The sequence below is a fragment of the Gorilla gorilla genome, chromosome 9 (genome assembly GCF_029281585.2).
Source record: "Gorilla gorilla gorilla isolate KB3781 chromosome 9, NHGRI_mGorGor1-v2.1_pri, whole genome shotgun sequence".
Classification (NCBI taxonomy): Eukaryota; Metazoa; Chordata; class Mammalia; order Primates; family Hominidae; genus Gorilla; species Gorilla gorilla.
In genome coordinates this window covers 123,135,807-123,160,285 of record NC_073233.2, presented here as the reverse complement: position 1 = coordinate 123,160,285, position 24,479 = coordinate 123,135,807, and the positions used below count along the sequence as shown (strand labels likewise).

Sequence of the window (24,479 nt, the reverse complement as noted above, 5' to 3'; positions counted from 1 at the left end):
TGTGATTTACTCTCAAAGCTTTTGGTCAAGTTGAAAATCAAAAACCAGTTGGTTTCCTTCTAGAACTTAAAGAAGCCTGGCCTGAGGTGGACCCTAGTGTCTCCACCTGGGATAGTGACTTTTCTTCTCTCCCTCTAATCGTGGGTGTTTCTACTAGATCACAGTCTTTGGTCATGCTGAGAAGGAAAGCTGTGTCCTCAGGCACAAGCCATGGAGATTATGTTAGAAGCAATGCCTGAAACATTCAACCTTACCAATTAGCAGCTTTTCAGCTCAGAAAGTTTATTCCCAGTGGTATTTTACTATGATACCTGGGCTAGCTTTCTCCTGCTTTGATGAGCAGAACTATTCTATTTTCAGCATGAAGCTATTAATTCCAAAAGATGTTGTAAGCCAGTAAATACTCAGAACAAATACAAGGTCCCTTGTAGCTACATGAACCACCTGTAGCTACTGCTTCAGAACAAAAGCTTTTTTAAAAAATGTGTCTTTTTTTAATATCATTTTACAGGATTATTAAAACATCATGAATTTTATTCTCTAGTCAACAGATATTTATTGAGCATCTACTACATTTCAGGCATCTTAAACTTACTTCCTGTTTATAACTTACTGTTGATTTTGCAAATGGTGAATATTTTCTATTTAGTTGAGATGTGCACCTCCTCTCTAGTTTTATAATATCAAATTAAGTGTCTTCTGTTCAATTGAAGCCTCATATGCCAAAAAATAGCCATGAACTGACAGGACAAAGAATGAGTAACCAGAGGCATCGGCATTTCAATGTGTTATAAATATTTGAATGTGTGTGTGTGAAGGGGGCATTTTTTTCTTGATGTTACCAGTGTAAATAATCCAAGTATAAGTATATATGAATAAATGTTTAGATACACATAAATTATACCTATGAAATATCCACACCACAGTGTCTTAGAACCAGGGTACTTTGCTTATGAAGAAAATAGGAGTGGCAGTCTTTTTAATCAAATAGAAGCATGCTTTACACCATATCTTCATGGATATTAAAATATAATCCTTAGCCTATACCTGAGGTTTTTTTCCTAGCATAATGCAAAATTAAAAGATCACATCTAATCACCTTATTTGTAGACTTCTGAAGTATGTTTTATCTTTACGCACTACCAATGTTGTCCGTGGTTGTATTATGTCTGTTCACACATAATAACATTAATTCTCCCAGTAGTTAAGGAAATCCATGTGAAGCAAACAGCTTTTCTATGTAGGTGAGAGGGGACACAGCATGGCCCGTTTTCAGCTGGCAATATGCAGAGCCACCTCTTTCCACAGACTGTTGGGTGGGGGTGAAAAGTACATTCCTCCCTTTTTCTGCATGTGCTCTCTTCACACAAGGGCCTGCGCCTCATGGGAGTCCCCGACATTGCTGTTGCCCGGGTTTACTGGCTTTCAGTCCAGCTCTTTACAAACTGCAGATTATAAAAAGCAGTGACAAATTTCCATTAGTCTGTTATGTGCATCCTTGATTCAGTACACTAAGTTATCTGGATAAACAGTTTTGATTTATTGTACTTACTGCCCCTACATTTCAAGAGAGGAAACATTTTGTGGGTTTGATGGACAGATATATTTGAATAATTTTGGATAGTAGTTTATAGCTAGCATTTATTTAGTGCTCACTTTATTCCATGCCCTATGGTAACGATTTTCCAAGCATGGTCTCCTTTAATCTCCACAATAACACCAGGAGGCAGGCATTATCACGATCCCATTTTACAGATGATAAACTGAAGTTCAGAAAGGTTGTACAGTTTTCCCCAACTTCACCGGGTTTCTAAATGTGTTTTAGAACCAAAATACTTTGGCTCTAAAGTCCACAACAGAGTATGTCTTTCTTTGTATATTCTCTTATTCTCACTGCTTTCCAGTAGAACAATCCCCTTCAATATGGGATGATCCTTTTAGAATTAACTGTCTGGGCCAGAGTGCATTATTTGAAAACCAAGAAATATAGGGATCCACCTGTTAAAGGCAGACACAGCTACATACACATGTCTCCCTAATCCAAGATGGTACACCTGTCCTTGTCTAGGGATTTGCTAGATCTGTAATATACTACCTACCTCCCCTAATCAGTCCTAGTAACAATACTTGGGATGACAGATTAGAATATTAGCCTAAGGTATTACTAGTCTACTAACAAAATACTCTAGCAATTTGGGAAGGTGTTGTAGGTTTTCTTTCCAAAGCTGATTGGTTGTATTACTACCATAATTTTGGAAGTATTTTATGAACTAAAAGTTAGCAAGCCCCCATAAAGTTTAACTCTCTAGAAGCAAATTCTACACGTGAAGAATCTAGCTGGTTAGTGCCTGAGCCCCAATTGATTTTATTCTTTTAGCCTCTACATGTCAAGCACAGCTCATTAACTCCAACTCTGTACTTTCTTAAGTGGTGGCCTCACATTGCTCTTATTGCTAGAAATGATCTAAGCACTGAGGTTATTTTACCTGTTAAAGGAATCTAATTCTTTCAGGTCACTTTAGCCAGATGTGAAGGACAACAGTTGCCCCAGTCGTGATAAAGATAATTGAAAGTGTGTGATTTGCACAAAATGGGAGGGACTGATGACCTTTCTCTGAAGTCTGTGCCTTCATTAGTCTGGTCCACCCCTTGGTTCATAATCATATTTTCAAATCGCCTTCAGATCTACTCTTATTGTATTGTGGACATCACACACTTTATGTCAACACTTTTAGAATAGGTGCAGAAATAGGATTATAGGCTGGGCGTGGTGGCTCACACCTGTAATCTCAGCACTTTGGGAGGCCGAGGTGGGTGGATCACAAGGTCAGGAGTTTGAGACCAGCCTGGCCAATATGGTGAAACCCCGTCTCTACTAAAAAAAAAAAAAAAATACAAAAATTAGCCGGGTGTGGTGGTGCATGCCTGTAGTCCCAGCTACTCGGGAGGCTGAGGCAGAAGAATTACTTGAACCCGGGAAGCGGAGATTGCAGTGAGCTGAGATCATGCCACTGCACTCCAGCCTGGGCGACAAAGGAAGACTCCGTCTAAAAAAAAAAAAAAAAAAAAAAAGGAAATAGGATTATAGTATATCAGGGGAAATCTCCCAGGAACAAATGTTCCTTTTCAGTAGTAGATATAGTAATTGAAGCAAAACAGAAAAATCACATTAACTGACCCTGTGCTGGGCAGCAGGCACCTCTCTGGATATAGTTTAGTTGTGTAGTGGAGGGAGCGGGACGTCTTTAGTGCTGGGCTCAGGGGTCAGTGCACTTGGTTCATTTATATCTACGCTGCCACCTGCAGCAGGTGTGTAGGTGCATCCAAAAGAGTTTCCAGGTCACAAAATGCTTCCCTACCTGTGGCCTCCATAAAAAGTGTGAAGGAGCAAGACTGAACATATGGCCTGAATCACCTCATTTCTCATTCTGCCTTTCTTTTAAAAAGGTAGTTTAAAATCACTAACTTAACCATTTTTACCTCTTGGAGGAGAATGAGATTTTTTTTAAAGACATCCTTTTTTGGACTCATGTGAGGCTGCTTTAAATGAAAGTGTAAACTGCTTGTATCCCCATCTTAAAGGAACGGAGCCTCCCATTGAACAGAACAGTTGATTCTTCTCTGTTAATTTCATCCAAGTGTGTTTGTGTGAGAGAAGCAATTTGTGAGGAAAATTAAAAGCTCAGATTGTTGATCGATGGTAGAAATCATTTTAAGTAGACTTTGCAACCAAGCACCAAAATAATATTTCTATAAACTTTTGGGAAGTTGCACCAAACCCAATAAAGGTGCAGTATATAATTAAAGTTTTGATGTATTAATTAGACAATCTGAGAGCTCACTTGAAGATAAAAGGACACCAGATGTGTCAGGGAGAAAAAGTTGACATGCTTTAGATAAAATTTAAAATCAAAAGCTTTCAAATCGTCTTATGCTCTATTATAGCAGAATGATTGCTTAGTTCAAAGTCTTGCTGACAATTAACACATTCAGTTTGATCATTTGGGCTTAGAATTTTTTTTTCTCTTTCATATTTGCCCTTCCCTTGTCTCCAAATAATTTTTGAGATGATAGAAGAATATACAGTATATCAAATATCTGACAGAGGGTTCCCTATCAGGTTCCTGGCTTTGAAGGTCGAGTCTCATTTATATTTAGTTCTCTTGTTTACAAGATGGAAAACGTTCTTTCAGTTTTATCACTGTAGTCTACTTAGGTCAAGCTTTTAATATGAGCAAAGGCAACTTATTAATATTTATAAGTTGTAAAATTTATTGACTTTTAAAGAATAAAATCTCAGTAAAATCTCACATGCCTGGAACTTGATATTTAGTGGTGACATTCTCTCTTCTTTGTATTTATTATGAGTAGAGAAGTAGTTTTACTTCCTGCTGGGTTGTATTGATGGAGAATAATGAAGTTAACAGTCACAGAGAGCAAGTGTGCAGGGGCACGCTCATCCTTGGCTGATATGAGCCCCCTAATAGAGCAGCACCACCTCCTCCTCCTCCTTCCTCCCATCTGTAAAAGCTGAAACGAAATAACAACCATTGTACCCTCTTGGTACTGAGTTGATTTAACCTCACCTTTGAAATCTGGTAGGGAAGAGGGGTGTTGTATGTTTTGATTTTTCCTCCCCTCTCTTCACATCTCCTCATCCCTAATTCACTTCATTAATGAAAATTCTCTTTTCTTCTTTTCTCAGCTCTTCCAACTAAGGCTTTGGGATGTAATTACAAGACATAAATCTTGCAGGGAAAGAACTTTTGGTTTTAAAGGGGGAAGCCATCAAACAAACATCTCAATGTCCTCATGCCTTTGTTTTGTCATTACTGGTCATTGTTGTGTTCAGCATTGTGGGTTTGATTTTCCTTTTTTTTTCTATCCAGATCCCCCCACAACTATCCCTCCTCCCACAACAACCACCACCACCACCACCACCACCACCACCATCCTTACCATCATCACAGGTATGGTACCTTCATTACCATTGAAAATGTCCTGAATGTATATTGTCTTTCTGGTATGTATAAAAAGAAGCCGAAAAGTTCCCTTTAAATCCTTGGAATTTAATTGTTCCTTTATTTTGGAACTCCAACGACATTAGATACTATGTTCTTAAGTTGAATCTTAAGGACCTCAGAAACATCCCAGCATTTAACAGTACGTCAGATATTTTGCAGCTTATGCATAAAAGAATTTTTTTTTAAGCATCACTATTCAAAGCAAAATGCTAGGGAAAATGGCAGCTGGCTACTAGAGAACACGCCTATAGCTTCTGCTTAGACATGTTTGATGAAATGGTAAGTACTGTGGCTTTCAATCTTGTCTCTGTCTTAGTTTCATCTCAGTCCATGTAAGGGAAAATATACACACCTAACTTCAATGTGCCTATTTGGGCCATGCTACTAAATGCATAGTCATCCTTCCTGCTCCAGAGAGTACCCGCTGACAAGTGTTACTACCTGTTTGTGTTGCCTAGGTAGTCACAAGAGATCAGAGGGAGTCACTGTCTTTTCCATGCTGAGCACTCGTGTGCCCCTCCCTGCCCTCGGTCACATATTGGAAGAGTGGAAGAGGCAGCCACTGTGGTTCTAACTCTGCGGCTTTATCTTTTTGGACTGTCTGAAACTCTTATTCAGCATGAGTTTTACTGTCTCTTGTTTCTGTCACTGAGGGAGGTGGCATGCCATCCAGCCCTTCCTGGCATCCAGTGGCTCTCTCATACTGCTTGATGTGGCTTGTCTGGGAGCCATGGGGTTTCTTCTGCCTACCTAAGTAGGAAAGCTTCTGGCCACACTATGTCCACTTGACATGAAGGATTCCCCTAGATAAGGCCTTCCCAACCTGTGTTTACAGGGACTTACCACAAAAACATGTGAAAGTAATTATTCTGTGAGAAAAAAATATCTCTTGAAAGAGTAACTTTTCTGCTGCATTTTGTTAGCTGGTGAGACTGCAAGGTATCTGAACCGTGTGCCCTGGTACCCACCCCTGTCTCTGGACTTCTTTATGAACACTGAGTATTTGACTCCCCACCCTTCATGGTCAGCTCCTTTTAACACCCTAGATATCATTGCTATCCTTTTCATTGACATGCTAGAGACATTTCCAATTTTCATGGGAGTCAGTAAGATAGAGATGATGAAAATTCAGAGTGTTCAAAGAAAGAGGAGGCCTCATCAGTTGATAGAATATACAACAGATTGTCTAATCTCAGTTTTCTTCACTTTTCTACCCATTACAGTGGAAAAAAGAACCCTTAAGGAAGCCAGTGCTTCTCAGCATTGGTTACAAAACCATCAGTGCCAGCACTTAATTTAAAATCCTCTGAAAATCCATCAGTTGGTTTTCATGTCTCACTCTAAACTCAGCTCCAACCAGGCTGCTTCCTAGATTCTTGTCTGTGTGTGTTTCTGTTTTGGCTCTTTGTTACTTCCTTCTGTAAACTTAAGTAAACTCAGTTTGTTGACCTAGTGAATTGATTCTTTCCATTTTCTATACTATTCACCAGCATATCAAAGATGCTTCTTCCTAACTCTGATTTCCAGAGTAACCGTGCTATCAACTTTTCATACTAAGAACTAGGTTTTTACCTTTTCACATTTCTTGCCTCCTACCCAGTTCGTAAGCCAAATTAGACTCGTACTCTTGTGAAGTGCCCTTTAGATACTAGTGTAAAATATATTGCGTAATTCTCCATTGCCCTACATATATTAACCCTTTAAGAAAATATATCACCAGTCTATGTTATCTTCGCAGAACTTGCCCAGGTATGAGCCAGCATTTATTACCACTCATTCTAGAAGGTGCCAGCTAGGTAGCTATCCAGGTTTACATTTTAAGGCAGTCGAGACCTTATTCACGTGGTATATAAACACCACATTTCTCTTTTATATGGAACAACACTTTTCATTTGCGGCTGGCCTTCTCACTAGCTTATGCTTTTTTTTTTTTTAAGACCTTTCTTAGCACTCGCTGAACTCCTCCCCCCTCACAATCACTCTCAGCAACTCAGCAGAGTCGCTTCAGTTCACAGCTCTTAATCCTTCACTCCAGACTAAAGCTAATCTTATGTCCTCAAACAGCTACAACTCACTGTTATCACAGTTCCGACTGCAGAGACTCCATTTAAGAGGAAATTTAAAAAATAAACAATGCTCTATTTCTGTCCACATCAAAGGTACCTTTAACAGAAACTTGTCTTTGCTTCTGTCTCTCTGCTACTGGCCTCTCAGCTCAAGGTAATGTAAGATGATCTCATAGATGCACTTTAGCCTCTTGATGTTAGCAGTTGAGTCCTCCCTGCACACAAAATACATCTGTGGTAATGAATGCCCAGAATCTCACTGGCACACCCAAGAGTAGTTAAACTAAAATTGCTACTAACACAACATTGTAGAATTCGTTGCCTTAATGGAGCTTACTGTGTCTTAACAAGCAGTCTTATATATATTTATCTTGCCCAGAAAGTATACTTGTAGAATTTAACATTTGCTCCTTTCTCCAAACAGATTAAAGGTTATGCAGCTGAATGATTCTGTGTCCCATTTTAAAGGTCCAGGCTATCCCCTAGATTTAGATTAGTTCCTAAAAAATCTTCCAGACTGAATCCTGACAAATGGATAGCTAAATTAATTTCCACTCCTCTTCTCTCTTGCACTGTTTGGTACATTACAGCCACCATTAGCCTTAAAAGCTGCAGCAGCCAAATTCGGTGACAGTAACATAAAGCCTGAGCTTAAAAAAAAAAAAAAAAAAAGAAGAAGTCCACAGTCATCTATTTCTTTTCTCCCAGTCAAATGCAATAACTGAAACCCATTCCCTAGGTCAGGGTTTCATTACAAAAAAAATGTACACATGCAATAGAAAAAATATTTTTAAACTCAAGAAGTCGTAGTTGATTTCTGATTTCTCTGAAAGGAAGTGTTCCAGTGTTATCTTTTATCTTCCATAACCAGGATAATCAAATTGTTCCATTTGTTAGGAAGGCAGACTGGCATTCTGTTCTGAGTCACCTGACTTGCTTGAAACATGTTAAAGCTTCATCGTGGAGACCCTTCAGAGAGAAAAATTATAAGCCAAATCAGACTCTGCTTTGCCCACCCAGAATCATACCCCTCATGGGTGGGAGCACAGGGCGTTTTCTGCCTCCTGCTTACCCTACACGGAGCAGGTCTGGAGAGTTACACGTGAAGGCACACATCTAAGTGTGGCCTTATCTAGGGAGAAATTTTTGTAGTCTCTAAAGTACTGAAAGGAATACAAACAGTCCCTGATTTATGATGGTTCATCTTACAATTTTTTGACTTTAGGATGGTCCAAAAGCAGTACGTATTCAACAGAAACTGTACCCATACAGCCTTTCACTTTCAGTACAGTATACAATAAATTCCATAAGATCTTCAACACCTTATAAAATAGGCTTTGTGTTAGATGGTTTTACCCAACTATAGGCTAATGTAAGTGTCCTGTGCATGTTTAAGGGAGGCTGTGCTAAGCTGTGATGTTTGGTAGGTTAGATGTCTCAGATGGATTTCCAGCTTACAATGTTTTCAACTTAGGGTGGGTTGATTGGGACATAGCCCCATCGAAAGTCAAGGAGCATCTGTATTTGATGTCAACTTGCCGTATCAACTTGTTGTGGCTTTAAAACCATTAAGCCATTATAGTACCATTAAATTTTTTTCCCAACTATAAAACAGTTTTAGATTGGGGGCCATTCAGAGCCTCACTATGATTTGCCACGAGGTTCCTTGGAGTCTGTTTTCTTTCCTGTGTATTGATATTCTGACCATATATTTCTGTTTCAACTATTGCTATTGGCAAGCCCCTGTTCCTTTTTTTTATTGTGTCAAATTGTCCGTGTGGTTTCATTCATGAAGACATATGCTGTCATGTGGAAGCATAAATTGCATAATTTAAATTGTCCCTGGAATCCTTTGTGAAAAAGTGGAGAGAGCCAGCCATTACCCCGGGTAAGAGTCCTTCACACAGATTCCTGTCAAAAACTAGAATAGAAGAAAACCCTGATGCCATGCTGGGGTGGCGGGAGGAGGTGGGGGAGTGTGAGTGAGTAGGTAGTGTTTGTTCTGTCTTGTTTTTAACTTTCTTTGTAATTAGTTGACTTTGTGTGTTAGGTGTACATAAACTTACCCATTTCGGTGATAATATTAGCCCCTGTCTTCCAGTTGGATCAAACTTTTTCCTGTAATCATCTCAGGAAAGCATGTTGTGTTTCCCTTCCTAGTTAGCGTGGCTGTTGTTTTGTTTGTACCTGGTTGCATCTTGAGTTAGATGCTTGATGAGGAATATCATAGAAAGGACTCCACACTCATTTTTAAATACCCTTAGCAACTTACAGAGAAAATTCAGGCTGGGAGGAGTTCAACCTGGAGGTCACAGTAGACATGTGACTGTCATAAATTAAAAAATTAAAACCACCTTAGAATAAGAAATGAATAGCTATAGGGCCAAATTCTGAAACACATTAAAAAATCCTTTCATAAGAATGAAGTAGGTCATTTCTAAATGAGTTTTCCTCTTTTTAAAAGTACGTACCCAATTAAGTATTTTGTGTTCCTAGGAAAAGAAAATAGCCAGGCTTTTCTTATTGGTATCTAAGTACTCAAAAACCAATATAGCTTGTAGCAAATGATTCCTACCCCCAGGCCCACATTATTATTTTTGGCTTTCATAGTCTGAAATCATAAGCTTTTGTTATGTGTAATGTGGATTGGATCACATAAATAAAGAAGGTGGGTATAGCCTTTATCCTTCAGTGATATGTATAGAATATGCCCAAGTGGGGAAACTTCACACCAGAGCACATGTTTTTAGTTCCTTAGGTACAAAGCAAAGAAGCACACCTGTCCTTAAGACTGAATCTATGTCATGACCATCTAAATGATGATAGAGAGCTTTCCTCCAAATACAGCTGGCTATTCCCCAGGGTCTTAGCCTAATGATTCCTACTCTTTGCTATTGATATTTGCATGGTTCAAGAGTTGGTCTGCTTTTAGTTGTGCAGTCAACAAATATTGAGTGCCCATAATATGTACAGCACGATGCTAGTGCTTATGGAGACAAAATACTCCCTAAACCCCTTATCATGTGGTTGCGAGAACAGGTTACACACATTGGAACCCAATAAGAGATACTGTACAATTGGGGTGATTCGGTGGCACAGGCAGAAGGTGCCACAGATGCTGAGGAGAGTGTCACAGTGGACTTTGGTCTGTGCCATCAAAGAAGGGACAAAATGTGGATAAGAAAGGATGGCATTTTGGAAGTTACGCATGAAGGTCCAATGTTACTTCAAGCGTCTGTCTTCAATGTGTGTTTATTTTGCATGTATTTATGTTTCAGGCATAGATTAGGCCACTCTTGCTAGGAGATACACATCTTCATCCTAGAATGTTTACTAAATTGCCTTTTTTTCTAGAGTTGACATCTACTTCATTAAGATCATTTTTCATTCAGCATTTATTGAATATTCATCAAGTGTTATTGATATGCCAGTATACCTAGTGACAAGAATATTTTGGGAGCACTAGTAAATACTCATGAGCCACCTTTCACATAATAAGCCACCTTTTCAAGTTTTTACTCCAAAAAGTGTGTGTCCATTTTTCTTCCTACTGTCTTAAGTGTCTACATTTTTTTTTCTGATAATTGTAAACCTGTTACAAATAACAACATAGCTAACCAGCTTTTGACCTATACTGATTTAGGAGGGAATGAGAAAAGACTTGAATACTACAGTGATGGAGGCCACCTGACCCCATATTTTTTAAAAAATGAATGAGAAATGTGATGCCAATGGAAAAGTTTTTAATGCCTCTATCATAATTTCAATAACTTTGTGCTCTTTATTTTAAAAATAATCCTGGAGATAAAGATGTGACATGTTTTCATACTAAAGACCTATCAACAATGCAAACAAGTAATACTGTGAATACAGCTTTCCCAGAATTAAAAAGTGATGTTTACAGCTATCTTGGTAGTGAAAAATAAAAGACTTGACTGGAAGGACCCAGCCCTCCCATATCTAACACAAAATTTGCCAAGACTTAAAAATGTTCTACAACTTATAGAGAGCCTCTTTCCTGTCTCCATCACTACCCTCGTGGCAACACCCTCGTGTTTTCCTTCCCTCCCCTCTGCCTTCCTCTTTTCTGTACCCCCTTCCACTGAGCATTCACACACTACATGATATAGGAATTGTTTTTCTTGTTAAATGAAACCACTATACAGATTCCTATTATTTTGCAGAACATCTGGTTTGCAAATGAAAAGATCTCAGGGGCACAACAGCACTAGTGAACAATTCTGAAGAAGCTTTTAACAAAACTTGAAATTGCTTATCCAAAAAAAAAAATCATCCCCCGTTGCTGCTGTTCTGTAGCACACAATCTCTTCACTCACAGGGGAGGTGACTTTAACAAGAAAGAGAGCTTTATCCTGTCTCTCCTACTTTGGCCTTTTAGTTTTCGTTCTGTTCCTATCCACTTCTCCCATCCCTAAGACAGGGGAGTTTGATTAAAACATAACATAGATGGAAAGAAAATTAGCCAGGAAACCAGGAGAAAATAAATTCCAGAGTTTAATTTTCCAGCAGTTATTTTTGTTTTCGATCGAGTTCAAATAACTTGAAAGAGAAGAAAAAAAAAAAAACCCACCATATATTTAATATATATTGGCCAGCACAGCACAACTATGAAAATAAAATTGTCAGGGGAATTCCTTGCCTGCCCTAGTGTCTAGATTTAAAGCACCTCCGTAACACAAACTGAAGGGGAATTCAATTAAGAAAACCCATTGGCTTCTTATTGACTTTAGTTAAGAAAATAAACTGGGAGAAACTGTATTAAAATATGTCTAACTGCTTAGTATGCTTTCATTTAGGCTTATGACAATCAAAAATGAGAGAATTTAAATTTTTTACAATTAAGCTCTGGTTTTGAGTAGATTGTGGGTTATCACACCGTGCATTTTTTTAATGTACACCTTACTCAAACACACCCTAAAATGCAGGCTTGCAGTCTGCGCATTGTAAAGCAGGAGCACCGCAGATCAATTGGGGGAAAAAATATTTAAGGTTGTAAATTTAATTTTGTTCTAGGATTTTCATTTTCATTTATGGCACCCATTGTGTTTGAGACCATGGACCAATTTATGGATTAGTTTTAAACCCCCAGTCTGTCACACTCAATGAACAATTCTAAGTTGGAAAGAATCCATATGAAAGGATTAGAATGTGCCACAGTGGAGCTTACACATGACTGTTTCAACTAAATATTGCCCAGCTGCCTGTCCTGCAGTATTTTTTTTTTTTTTTTTTTTTGCTGCTTAGTTAAATTGCTAGTGTGTCTAATTTCACACATTGTCAGAGCTTTTTATTTTGTAAATATACTGCCACAATAAATGTATGTGATGTTTCATTTATTCAAGATGGGGTCTGATAAACTGTAGGACTAGGAGACTAAGAAGAGAAGTCAATTTTGAGTAGAATGTGCATCTTTCAAATAATAGTGCTGGGCCCTTCTTTGGATACCTTGTTTGACTGTACTCATAAAATAGCCAGAGAGTGACTGTTAAGACTGTACACACTTACTGGGTTTTCAAGAAGACGGGATTGTTTTTTCTTGGCCATATAATACAAATGTATAATAAATTTGCTCTCTTTGTAATTAAAATTAAAATAAGAGACAGTAGCTCAGCTAGGCCTTTTAAATGTCTGTATAACCCAACACCACCAGAAGTCCAGCTCAATTTTTTGTGACCTGTTTTTCTCATGGGCTAGCTCAAAGATTTTTTTTTGTTTTTTTAAGGCAGCAACAAGATGAGATTTTAAAAAGGCTTTGTTAGGGCAATTAGACATTTTCATTTTTCAAGCTGATTACAGCATTTATCACTTACATTGAAATTTAGTATTTGCATTTTGCCTCTACGCTTAGAATGTTACCCAACAATATGGTTACCACACAAGTTGATTCACAGGATGTGTTTGCACATTTCTCCAGTTTTCTGATTAAGATACCCTAATAAATCCTGCCTCACAGAGTTGCACTCACTTCAGAGCCAGGTTGTCTGTGGTTTCTGCATGAAGTCATAACGCAATTATGAAGGAGAATTAGATTCTGTCATCGTGGTCTCCTGCAGGGAGCACAAAGTTACTTCTAAAGAATGTTTTCTTAATTCTTTACTTGAAAATAACCTCTGTTCAAGTAGCATACCAGATGCTCTTAGAGAAATGGAGTCAGCGACTCCCCAGACACACCATCAATCTTGCTCTGAACTTTGTAGCCAGCCTGTGTTTCTCCTGCAGTCTCCTACCCCGTTGCTGCTGATGGTTTTGCCATTTCCAGCTGCAGTAATCGTGTGTTTGACTTGAACATGTGTTTGCTGTTAACCATTTTAGAATGTGTTTTTTCTTCTCAACATCCCCCTTTCCTCCCTTTTTGGGTGCAGTCGATGGATTTCCCATCCCCAGAACGGGGAAGCAAGATGCACTGTGGATTTTCCTTCATTTATTTTCTAGTACTCACCTAGGAGCAGACGCCTAGCTTCACTTGGTTTAATTTCATCTTAAAGCTGACATGATGTTGTGATGTAGGAGGACAGTAAATTGGGGTCACTGGTTAATGCTGATATTATTTTTGATGACTCTAACCCTTAGGTTTTACTCCACCCCCCGCCCTTCTATCATTTGTACTTAATTATTTACCTGGTGAAAATAAAGCTTATGCCGGGCAGGGTGCCTCACGCCTGTAATCCCAGCGCTTTGGGAGGCCGAGGCGGTGGATCACCTGAGGTCTGGAGTTTGAGACCAGCCTGACCAACATGGAGAAGCCCCGTCTCCACTAAAAATACAAAATTAGCCAGGCGTGGTGGCACATGCCAGTAATCCCAGCTACTCGGGAGGCTGAGGCAGGAGAGTCGCTTGAATGCAGGAACCGGAGGTTGCGGTGAGCCAAGATCACGCCATTGCACTCCAGCCTGGGCAACAAGAGTGAAACTCCATCTCAAAAAAAAAAAAAAGAAAAGAAAAGAAAGCATATTAGAAGAGCTACTACAAAAATAATGAGCCAGAGTGTTGATTGCTTTTTTGTAATTTTGGAAAGGAGCCAATGCCTATCTATAAAATGTATTAACATGCATATAAATGTTTCTGTACAAATGGGCATTTGATCCTGCCCCTCAAATTTAAAGTACCTAATGCTGCACTTGGATGTTTCAACTAAGGAAATGTGTCATCTGTGTCAGGAGAATCTGTGACAGAGTGTGTTTCAACTGTACAGTTTATTGTTTTTTACTGCTATTTTATGCACGCAGACTTGACTTGTAAGTATTTTGTTCTTATGCGGTATATTGTATGTTTCTCTTTCCTTCATCTATTCATCAGAAACTAAGCTATCAGTAATATTAAGCTTCATTGGCCTTTCAGACTTCTGGTTAATTTTGGCTCCTTAGAAGGGATCTAATTTTTGATGGTATAGGATCCTCTGGAAAGCATGCCAACTGAAGGGGAACGCCGGTGTGAATTCATGTGTCACATTTATACATCAGAAGCACCAGGCTCATTTGCCCCCCAAAAAAGCTTCATATGAAGTTCCAGTGCATTTAAACATTGCCTGTGTTGAATCAGAAAGTCTTTTGGCGTCTCCACAGCTCATGAAAGCAATTACCAGCTAAATAGCTGCATTCTACAAAAGGACAGTGAACTGCTTGCTTGCAGTTTAACCCAGAATCTTACTTCAACCACCACCATTTGACTAGAGATAACTAACTCCTGTCTCAGTTTCACCATTTCTTTTTGCCAGCAATGAGTCGTAGAAGGAATGTGCCTGGGAAGTTTAGAACTCAAAATGAAAGTATGGCCAGATGGGTTGACATTGGAATGAGGTTGACTAGAAGAGTGGTGATAAAATGACTCTGGAAAAAGAATGTCACCCTGCATTTTGTTAGATATTTATTCCACTTCCCCTGTAGCCAAAAATAAAGAGAAAATTCCTTGAGCTCCTTGGAGGAATTTCTTGTGAACAGGAGCAAGTACAGCAAGCTTGGCTTAGAAGCCTGGTAGAAGAAGGAGAAAACTTGAACAGCATCAGAAATAGAAGAAAAAGACAAAATACATTTCCTTCCACAGCAAGTTCATCTAGCAATGGAAAAAGAAAAAAACAAAAAACTGCACTCTCTCCTACTCCAGCCATGAAAGCATGACTCCCAGCCCCTCAGAATGGTGAACATGGTTCTGAATTGTGAGCGAAAGGATGGCTGGATACTTAAATTTTTGGAATGTCATATGATTAGAAGCGGCATTTGGCAGATTGTGTGAACTTGGGTGTTTTCATGAAAGGCTTCTGCTCTTGGATTTTAACATGAAGAGCTTTAGAGTGAAGAATGGATGTGTGTGTTTGTATGTGTGTGTGTGTGTGTGTATAGAAACTAATCTGTGAAAACCTTGAACATGTTCATTGCCATGGCCTCCCAGTTAATTGAACTTTCTGGCTAAACTATGCTGAAATAATACACTGGATGGAAAACTTAAACCTGTCTATTCATCTACAGGCATCTGAGCATAAGCAGTAAAAGGATCCTAAAAGTGTGATTGATTCAGTGATGCCTAACTGGCAGTCAAGAAGCCCAAGTGCCCGGGTGGGTTGGGTTAAAACAGAGGCAATGTTTGAATGTTATGAATCCATTGTTTAACTGGCCTTTCGACTGAGCTTTTCTGTCGCAGTCCTGAGCCTTGATGCTTTAAGAGCCATCTACCAGCCACTGAGTTTGCACTGGTGTTTCTCATCATTTTGCATGTCCACCTGACTATTGACTAGCAAATATATGTGTCCTGGCAAGACCCCCAGAACCAAAGAATTTACTGTTTTCCTCACTGGCTCGCAGCTTTGAGCTCAAGGCATGTCTTAAAACAGTGCAACTCACTTCAAATGCTTTTTGCTTTTCATTTATTATTGCTTGTCACGCGATGTTCTTTGAAAGCTTGCTCATATATTATCTGTTCCATTTTTTTCCATTTTCCCTTTTTTTGCATGCCGTTCCTCCTGTTTCTTCCCTTCCTCCAATCCTCTGTTCCTGTCTGTAGACACAACGGCGACGACAGAACCAGCAGTTCACGGTTGGTATCACATTACTGTTTATCTACTTTCTCAGCACTGCTGAGAGGCAAGGCAAGCCTGGGAAAAAGAGAAATGTAGTCTTCAAGGGAAATCATGTTTCAAGTAGACTGACCTCGTAAATATACTATAATTTTTTAAGGTTTGAAAAGATGTCGAGTCTTGTCATTTCTGTTGTGAGTTCAGTAGCCAATGGATGCAAGCTGAGATGAGACCTTCTCCCCACTGGGTGGCTGGAATTGTAGGAGTTTCAGTGGCACAGAGTTCTCCTTACTTACAAAACTCCACCAAACCTTGAAATACATGGGGCTTCAAACAAATGAGTATTTGCAGGAAAATTGTAACATCTGAATTAAAGGCCCAGTTGCTTTGTTTATATATAGGCCATAGTCCCAGGTAAATCTTGAAGAGGAGCCATTTGTGTCACTTAGTAAAGTTGAGATGGAAGGGTAGACCAGGGAAGAAGATTCCTGTTTAAAATCGTGAGCTTCTGATGAGGAAGGTCATTGTTCTTCTTTAGAAAGGTCATGACTTTAATTATGTTGCTAATCATATGTACCCCACCACCCCTCACTGGTTCACTCCTAATCTCTATGTGTTCATATAACTTTATGCTCACATTTGGCAGAAAACTCCTCCAAACCAAGAATGATACCATATGTCACTTTTATCAGCATTAACTGGGACTTTAAATAAGTTACTGGTGTGTGTGTGGCTTGCAGGTAAAATAGTAATACGTTTTTAACCACAAAGTGATAAAAACTGAGTGAGTCAAAGCTCAGGAGGGGCATCAGGAAATATGATCTCTTTTTCCCCATCTCACCAATGACTTACTGGATTGGAATAAGTCTATTAACTTTTCTATGTCTCTCCAATCAGAAAATGAGAATCATGTTTCATCTGTATATTACTTTATTACTTAGCGCAAATCTAGCCCTGACAAGACTGTGCTTAGAAAAGATATGTTAGTTTAAAACTGGGCTGAATTTTAATAATTGAATCCAAGGGAATTATTTGGTAAAGGGCCTACTTTAATCGCTTTGCCTGTTGTTGTACAGGGTGGAAATCTATCATTTAAATGACAAGAGGTGATCAGCCAACCCTGCCATGTTAATTCAACTTTTAGAGAAACATTTCCTGGCACAGACTGACTCACTTAGAGACCTACATTTGATAACTCACCAGTTGAAAAATCTCTGAGCTCTGTAGGAGCTGTCCTTGAAGGTCAGGCCTTGATGCTTGGCAGGCCACCCCATCTTTTGACTTTCCTGTGACGAATTCTGGGAAAGCAAAACGAACTTAGGTACTGAGCAATATATCCTTCCTCACCCCATTCCTATTTCTTTCTGCCCTTTCTGGTCATTGGTGCAAAGGGAAAAGTTCATTAAATAACTTAAAGAGGCCAGGTATGCTGACAGTCATGAGAAATCAATTAGGTATAAAACTTCCACTTTCTAAGGTAATGCCCCATAGTGCTTGCTACATCTCAGGCATTGCAGTCCATTAAGCTCAGTTATTTGTAGGTTTCATCATTAATTGAGCACCTCGTGACTTTTATCGATTATTCTCAAAGGGTTATTTTAATGTAGTTAGAGAGATTTTATTCTATTCTTTTTAAGATACTTAAGTTTCTTTTTAAGATACTTTAAGTTTTGAGCTTACTGTAATTAACTACAAGGTAAAATGCAAGCTCATCCAACCCATAGCCTATGGGCCACATGCGGCCCAGGACGGCTTTGAATGCGGCCCAACACAAATTCATAAACTTTCTTAAAACAGTGTGAGATTGTTTTGCGGTTTTTTGTTTTTTTTTTTTTTTTGTTTTTTCAGTTCATCAGCTGTCATTCTTAGTGTATTTAATGTGTGGCCCAAGACAATTCTTCTTCCAATGTGGTCCAGGGAAGCTAAAAGATTGGACACCCCTGATATAATGTAACCATTCAATTCCTAAATTCTGTGAGATCCTTGAAGAAATATTGACCATTTGTCTCCTAAACCTCCAGAATTCTATTTTCTAGGTCCCTTCAATAAAATTCACGTTCTTAACGTGACTCTAGTGGATGTAGGTCTCAGAGTTGGATAGGCTGTTCGAAGTAGGAAATTTGTCCCCTAATCTGAAAAATAAGAAGTTAACTTACAGGCTGATCCTGATTTTAGAGTATTAGTTTTAATCAGGTCTTTCCCTGGAGAGAGAGAAAGAGAAGGTGATCTCTTTTTGTGGTATAAGGAAGAGACACTTGGAATGGGACTTTATAGCATTTCTGTGGCAGGTAATAGAGGTGTTTGTGTACTGTGAGAAGCAACTGCCTTCCTATTAGTTTGGAGATGATGTTCAAGTTAGTGAAACCTCAGTAGGATGTTATTGACCAGCAGTGCATGAAGAATACACCTAGAGCCAAGGGATTTATTGTATTATATATATATATACTTGGAATTTGACTTCTTAACGGCAGAGGGATAGAAAAGTGATAGATAATCTAGGCTGATCCCTGTATAATACACTTACAAATACATTCTTTACCTTGTCCAAAATCCTTGTAGCATCTTCACAAAGGGCTCCAGCCACTGTTTTAAAGAGCATACTCTTTAACCCACAGCAAAGAAGCTGTAATGAAAGCCAGATAATATCTAAAATTTTGCTTGATGTGGGGGAAAAACTTCCAGGTCAGTTGTCAGGATAGAAAAGGTAATAGAACATGGTGGAAATTACAAAGCAACATCTGAGATTTCCAAAGAGATGATGATACAGAACTGATTTTATTCTAGTGAATTGTAGCTGAAAACCCAACTTCTTCATTACAGCAACCATTTGACTTAGATTCATTTGAGAATAATCTCGAGATGTTTGTTATGGTGATCTGGGCCTAGAAATGTTGAATGGTTTGATAACTTAGCAACTTAAATGACAAGACATTAAATCAATCAGCTATGGCCATCTTATTTGGTCTTAAAAGTTTTCATACTGGATTTCCTTCTATATTTCTGTGTTTTTATAAAAAGGAAAAGAAAAAATAAAAATTTTTAAAGCTTTCCCTTTGAAGACTCATTAAAATATTTTATTCAAGCTTGTTTTGCTAGAGTATGTATGAAGTTTATACCAGTTGTTTATGTATGTTGACCATTTGTTCTTACCAATATCTGATTGGAATAAGCATGTATTGGAAGGTTAGAAGTGCATGGGCATGATTCAAAATCAAGTGGATTTTCTCCAAAAAGAAAGCCAAACAACAATTAGCCACAATGTGCTTTTAAGGATTTAATTGATAGTAAAGATAAATGTGAGTGTTAAGAATGGGATTTTTAGACTAGGCTGACACAAGGGATCTTCTTTGAATAAGGATCTTGAGCATTTGTGTTTTTGGAGCTCATCCTTAAGGCCTGGACAGGAAGAATCCTGTTATGTGTGCATGTTGAGCAATGCAAAAAACACTCTGCCAAATCCTGATACCACATGGTCTGAGAAATGCATGAGTGATTTAACGCACGGATGGTGTAGTCATTATGTTCTTGATGTGTGGGTGCGTATGATGGTTTCTGTTTGTTCATATGTGGGCGCTTCTGTGTCTTGTGCCTTGTTCCTTCTGCCCTGTGTGTCCCCTCTCCCCTTCCCCACCCTCCTCCCCAATGTGAGGGGTCGGGTGACAGCATGCCCATGGTCTGGAATAGTGCTTGTGCTTTTGCTGCACTGCAGTCAGCTGGCTTCCTCTGGGTTTGAGGTCTCTCTGTCTCCGTCTCTCTCTCTTTCTCTCTGTGCCCCTTCTCTCCCCTCTCCATTTTATTATTTTCAAGTCTACCTGTCCTCTTGCTTTTTCACCTCTTAATACAGTAGAGGCTGATGATCTCATGAATTTTCATATCCCCAATGAGTTTTTAAATTGTTCTTAATTCAGTATGCAATTGTGGTAAGACGCAAACTGGAAACCCCTCTGAAGAATAATTTCTCATTTTCAGTTTTGGTTTCAGAATGTTTGGCCTGTGCTAGCTACATGCTCGTACCCTACGAGCACAGCCCTTAGAAAACTGCCCCGTAGCTCTTCCTTTTCCCGACTCGTTTATAAATAATGCAAACCATGGTCAAATTCTAAAAGCACATACAATTTTCTTATTATACTTTATATTCAGTTGTAGGGAAATTCTTAAGCCCATTTTAAAGAAACATAGCCAGCAGTGCGCATTACTACAACCGCTATGTCCACCATCTGTGTATGTGCCTCTATGTACATCTTTCTGTATGAGCACATAACAATGGCATTCAAAGGCTGTCATTCAGTCACGGGACTCTGCAGACATTGTACATTCTACACAAGAGCAAAGCTCAAGAGGTTTACGAATGGCTGCAGGACCTGAAGATTGTGTTTCAGCCTTGATATGCAGTTTGGAAACAATGTGCTACTGTCTAACGGCGTGAACCAAATTTCTGCTAATGGGAAGAAGGGAAAACTCTCCACAAAAGCTGACAAAGCAGGAAGAACAGGATGACTGAGTTTTTAGATTAAAACTCCCGGGGGCGTCTGAACTCATGGCTGGTGGTGGAAGTAAGAGTTTCCATAATATGGCCAAGTGATCAGATGTATGCTGCTTAGGTAAGAGAGAGACCATCGCCTACTTTGTTTTTCATAATGGGAATGGTACTAGGGCCGGTGGGCTAAGTTTTTGTTCTCTGGAGGTTTTATTCGATCATTCTATTTCAAAATTTTCTGGAAAAACAAAATGATACCCTGAAAAACTGAGCCCATAAGCATTTAAATCGTATTTGACCTTGAATTGATTTAATATCTCTAGAATTTCTTATTGTTTCTAATTTTTTGAGGTTTTTCTTACCCTGGTTTTAAATGGCCACATTGTATCACTTTTAGAAGCCAGCAATTACTGTTGAAAAGGCAGAATCACAACCGCAAAAGCATTACCTGAGCGGGCTTAGGGTATGTTATAGCACATTGTAGCACCATGAAAAAGTTAAATACTCATCTCTGCAGAAGAGGTGGCTATCATGCATATATTAAATTACCATGTTTGCATCTTTAGGACTTTATTAATTGCTCAAAAATAATCCCATATGGACAAAAAGTAAACTTTCATTTGTTTAACAAAGTTTAAAGACATATGTTGAATACATTTTAATTAGCAGTGACTAGAAAGGGGCCTTAATGGATGATATGAAAGTTTCAAGAGAATACACAAGAAGTAATTTCCCACTTATTGTTAGAGTGAAGTCTCCTTTTGAAGAATGTTCTCTGCTTCATAAAATACGTCTTTGTCTTTTTCTTTGAGAAAATGAAAAGTGTATAATTTTTAACATGAAAGAAAAATACCTAAGCCAAATCAGTTTTAGGAGATAAATTTTGCTTGTCCCCACTTATACACCCAGTGCTTCAGTAAATTCTTTTGAATTATATTTATTCAGAAATTGTCCAACTATGGCCGAGTATTGTAGGTTCACACAATATAATAGTGCTACAAAAACAAATTTAACGCCACTAGCCTAAATGGCTTCCTGCTTTAGAACGTAATCCGAGCAGTAGATTCCAGATAACTTGATATATTTTAAAGTTTATGCCATTAAAAATGACAGTTTCCACTTTAATGAGGTGTATATCAACTGTCTGTTGCTTTTAATGGAAACCTTTGCATATCAATGATATTTCATAAACATATTTGTCTTTTTGGGTTTTTAAATTAGCTTTCTAATGCCCTCCCCGAGGAAATAAGCCTTCAGCAGTAAAGCTACCTACTTGAAACATCCTTGTTTAATGTGGTTCAGTGGGCACCAAGCACATATGTAGGATGCTTTGATATTTGTTGGGCCAGGTAGAAGTGAGAGATTAGCCTTCTGAGAACTGCAAATTTATAATTAACTACAAAGGAGTACTTTATGTTGCTTAGTTATAACAGTTATTTAAATAATTGTATTCATCAGTCTTTATACAATGTATAAGCCAATTAGAAATAGGAATACTGTCAACCAATCAGATTTCAGAACAAATGGATGTCATCTCTACTCAGTTGCCTCTATAATTGATTGCATTGCTCACTGCTTTCCCTTTAGTTGCCTAAATCTATAGTTTGGGAATACCTGTGGGCTCAAAATCTTCCCATTTTTAATCAGCACCTGCCGTTAACTATTAGTACTCAAGGGTCATGATGGAAGTTCTTCTTCCTCAAGGGTTGATGGTGTGACAGCCGTCTTTCAGAGAATTGACCTGGCTATCAATGTTCGTTTGGTTTCTCTATAAAGCAACTTACAAAATGCAGGCTTCAGTGATCATTTGCACATGACTGTTGTGGTTCATTTGGGCCTTTAAAAATAGTGATCAGTTTGACATTACTTGTTTCAAAAGCATTTGTTTTGGTTGCTTTTATGCTCTGATTGGGCATTATTCCCAAATTATTAATTCAACAGATACTCACTGAGAATACACTTTGTGGGTTGGCTGTAGCAGAAGGGAAAGATGCAAAAATAAAAACAACTTGCTTCTCCAAAGACCTTGCAGTTTATTAGGTCCACAGACATCTTCAAAAGGGACAAATTTGACTAGAGAAGTATGAGCAAACTGCTGTGCAACTTAAAAGACCTAAGCAGTTAGTCACACCGGACTTTGAGCAGAACAGCAAAGAACAAGTAAAGCCACCTTGAATGTCTAACATTTTGTGTTATTAAATAAACTTCATTAAAGGATCAGCTCACAAATAAAGCAAAAGGAAATGGAAACCATCTCCTATCTGAGCCTCCCATTGTTTATCTACTTCCCTCTTCACCCCTTTTAATTCAAATCAGAGCTAGCTGAGAAGCATCTCAGCTGGCCAGCATTGGAATTGACTCGGATATAGGCATTTCAAGCCCTGATTTGATTACCTCCTGACCTAACTGCTTTTTCAGCTTTGAGGGTTTTATTTTTCAGGAATACCATTGATTTATGAAATTCTCTTTTTTAAAAAATTATTTTGTGAATCAGATTTTCTGATGAAGGCATAACCTGCAATCTGCAGTTAGCAGATGCTGTACCATTTTGAAATATGTGATCCAAGATCATCATAAATTGATAATGAACTGTGTTTGTCAGTATTGGCAGCGGATTTCAATTTACAGTAAAATGCGAAATAAAACGTACATACATCAGTATGTAACATCTAAATACATTTTTATTTAAGAGATATCAGAGCATCGACAGCTAACAATCAGGCTTTATTGATTTTTTTTCTTTTTGCATGCTGTTATGAATGAGTGATTTTAAGCATTCACCTTCATGTTTCATGTCCTTTGAACAGTGGAGACTGAGGAATCTTTCTGCATCGATTGCGTATTAAGAACAAAATTACATAATTGAAGAAATGTACTTATGGATTAATACATTCATGCTATCAAAAACATAGATAGCAAGAGATTTGGCTCATGTTTTTAAAGAAATTCATCCTCAGTTCTTAAGTGTTTTGTTTATGTCCCTCGAGGAATGAAAAGAAAAACGATTTGTTTTTACTTGTAAGGCCTTACTCAGTTGCCCAATTCCGCAGAAGAACTGGACAGTGAGGACCTCTCAGGTAAGGGCTAGTCATTAGGTAAGGCACTGCAGTGTCCAACCTGTGGGTGCTCTATCCACTTTTACAAAATGGCCATTTGGTTTGCTGAGCAATCAGTGTGGATTTTGAGACTAACAAAAAACAAATTTGTATCAATACTGTCTTCCTCCCTGGTCACCCACTCACCTGTTTTCTCTGTGGTAGCGATATTTATATTTCAGAATGGGGACAATTTAATTAGCGCAGGAGAGGACAAGTTACCTTTGGGATTGTACTAAAGCCCCCCTGTTCAGTGGCTTCAAATAATGTTTATGTCCTAGATATATAATGTGTCGGGAGAAATTTTGTTGTATTACAAAGCAATTTAAGGATGTTGGATTATGTGACAAGATCTTTTTTTAAAAAAAAAAACAAGCAACTCATTGACTGCCTACTTCTGTGGAGGGGACTAGAATAGCCATGTTGTAGTTATCTTAGAAGTCAGAGGTGGGGAAGGGCAGGGAGGAGGGGGGAGCAATTGTTTTGTCACACACCATGATGTAAACTAATTATCCACCTCAGACCTCTTTCACAGCACACTGAGCTCTTGCAAAAGTAGGTTTCATGCTTGATTCCAGGATTTAGGTGTTACTAATCCAGAATAAGAAGCATATCCTACAAGGGAGGGAGGGAGGAGATTTAAAGTGGTCAGAGCTAAACAATTATATGAGCTTCCATGATGTTGTGGGACTTAACTGCCAACCAGCTATGGCTTAAACCTTTCCATCCATCACTTAATAAGTCAGTAAGCAAGGCCCTTCTTGTTATTGCAGTGGAGAAATTAAGTCA

At 38.6% G+C, this 24,479-nt stretch overlaps 1 protein-coding gene across 6 annotated transcripts in view; it reads left to right on the top strand.

The window, feature by feature from the left end:
- CADM1 (cell adhesion molecule 1) overlaps positions 1-24,479 on the top strand; it is a 328,172-nt gene that overhangs the window by 289,858 nt on the left and 13,835 nt on the right. Inside the window, exons 8-10 of one of the 6 annotated variants that reach the window (XM_031015944.3) lie at positions 4,890-4,970; positions 16,106-16,138; positions 23,619-23,672. The exons of 1 other annotated variant lie outside the window; for it this stretch is intronic. In XM_031015944.3, the coding sequence (XP_030871804.1) occupies positions 4,890-4,970; positions 16,106-16,138; positions 23,619-23,672 (168 nt within the window). The remainder of the gene's footprint in view (positions 1-4,889; positions 4,971-16,105; positions 16,139-23,618; positions 23,673-24,479) is intronic. 4 more of the 6 variants (XM_031015945.3, XM_031015946.3, XM_031015947.3 and 1 more) reach the window with 4 other exon arrangements.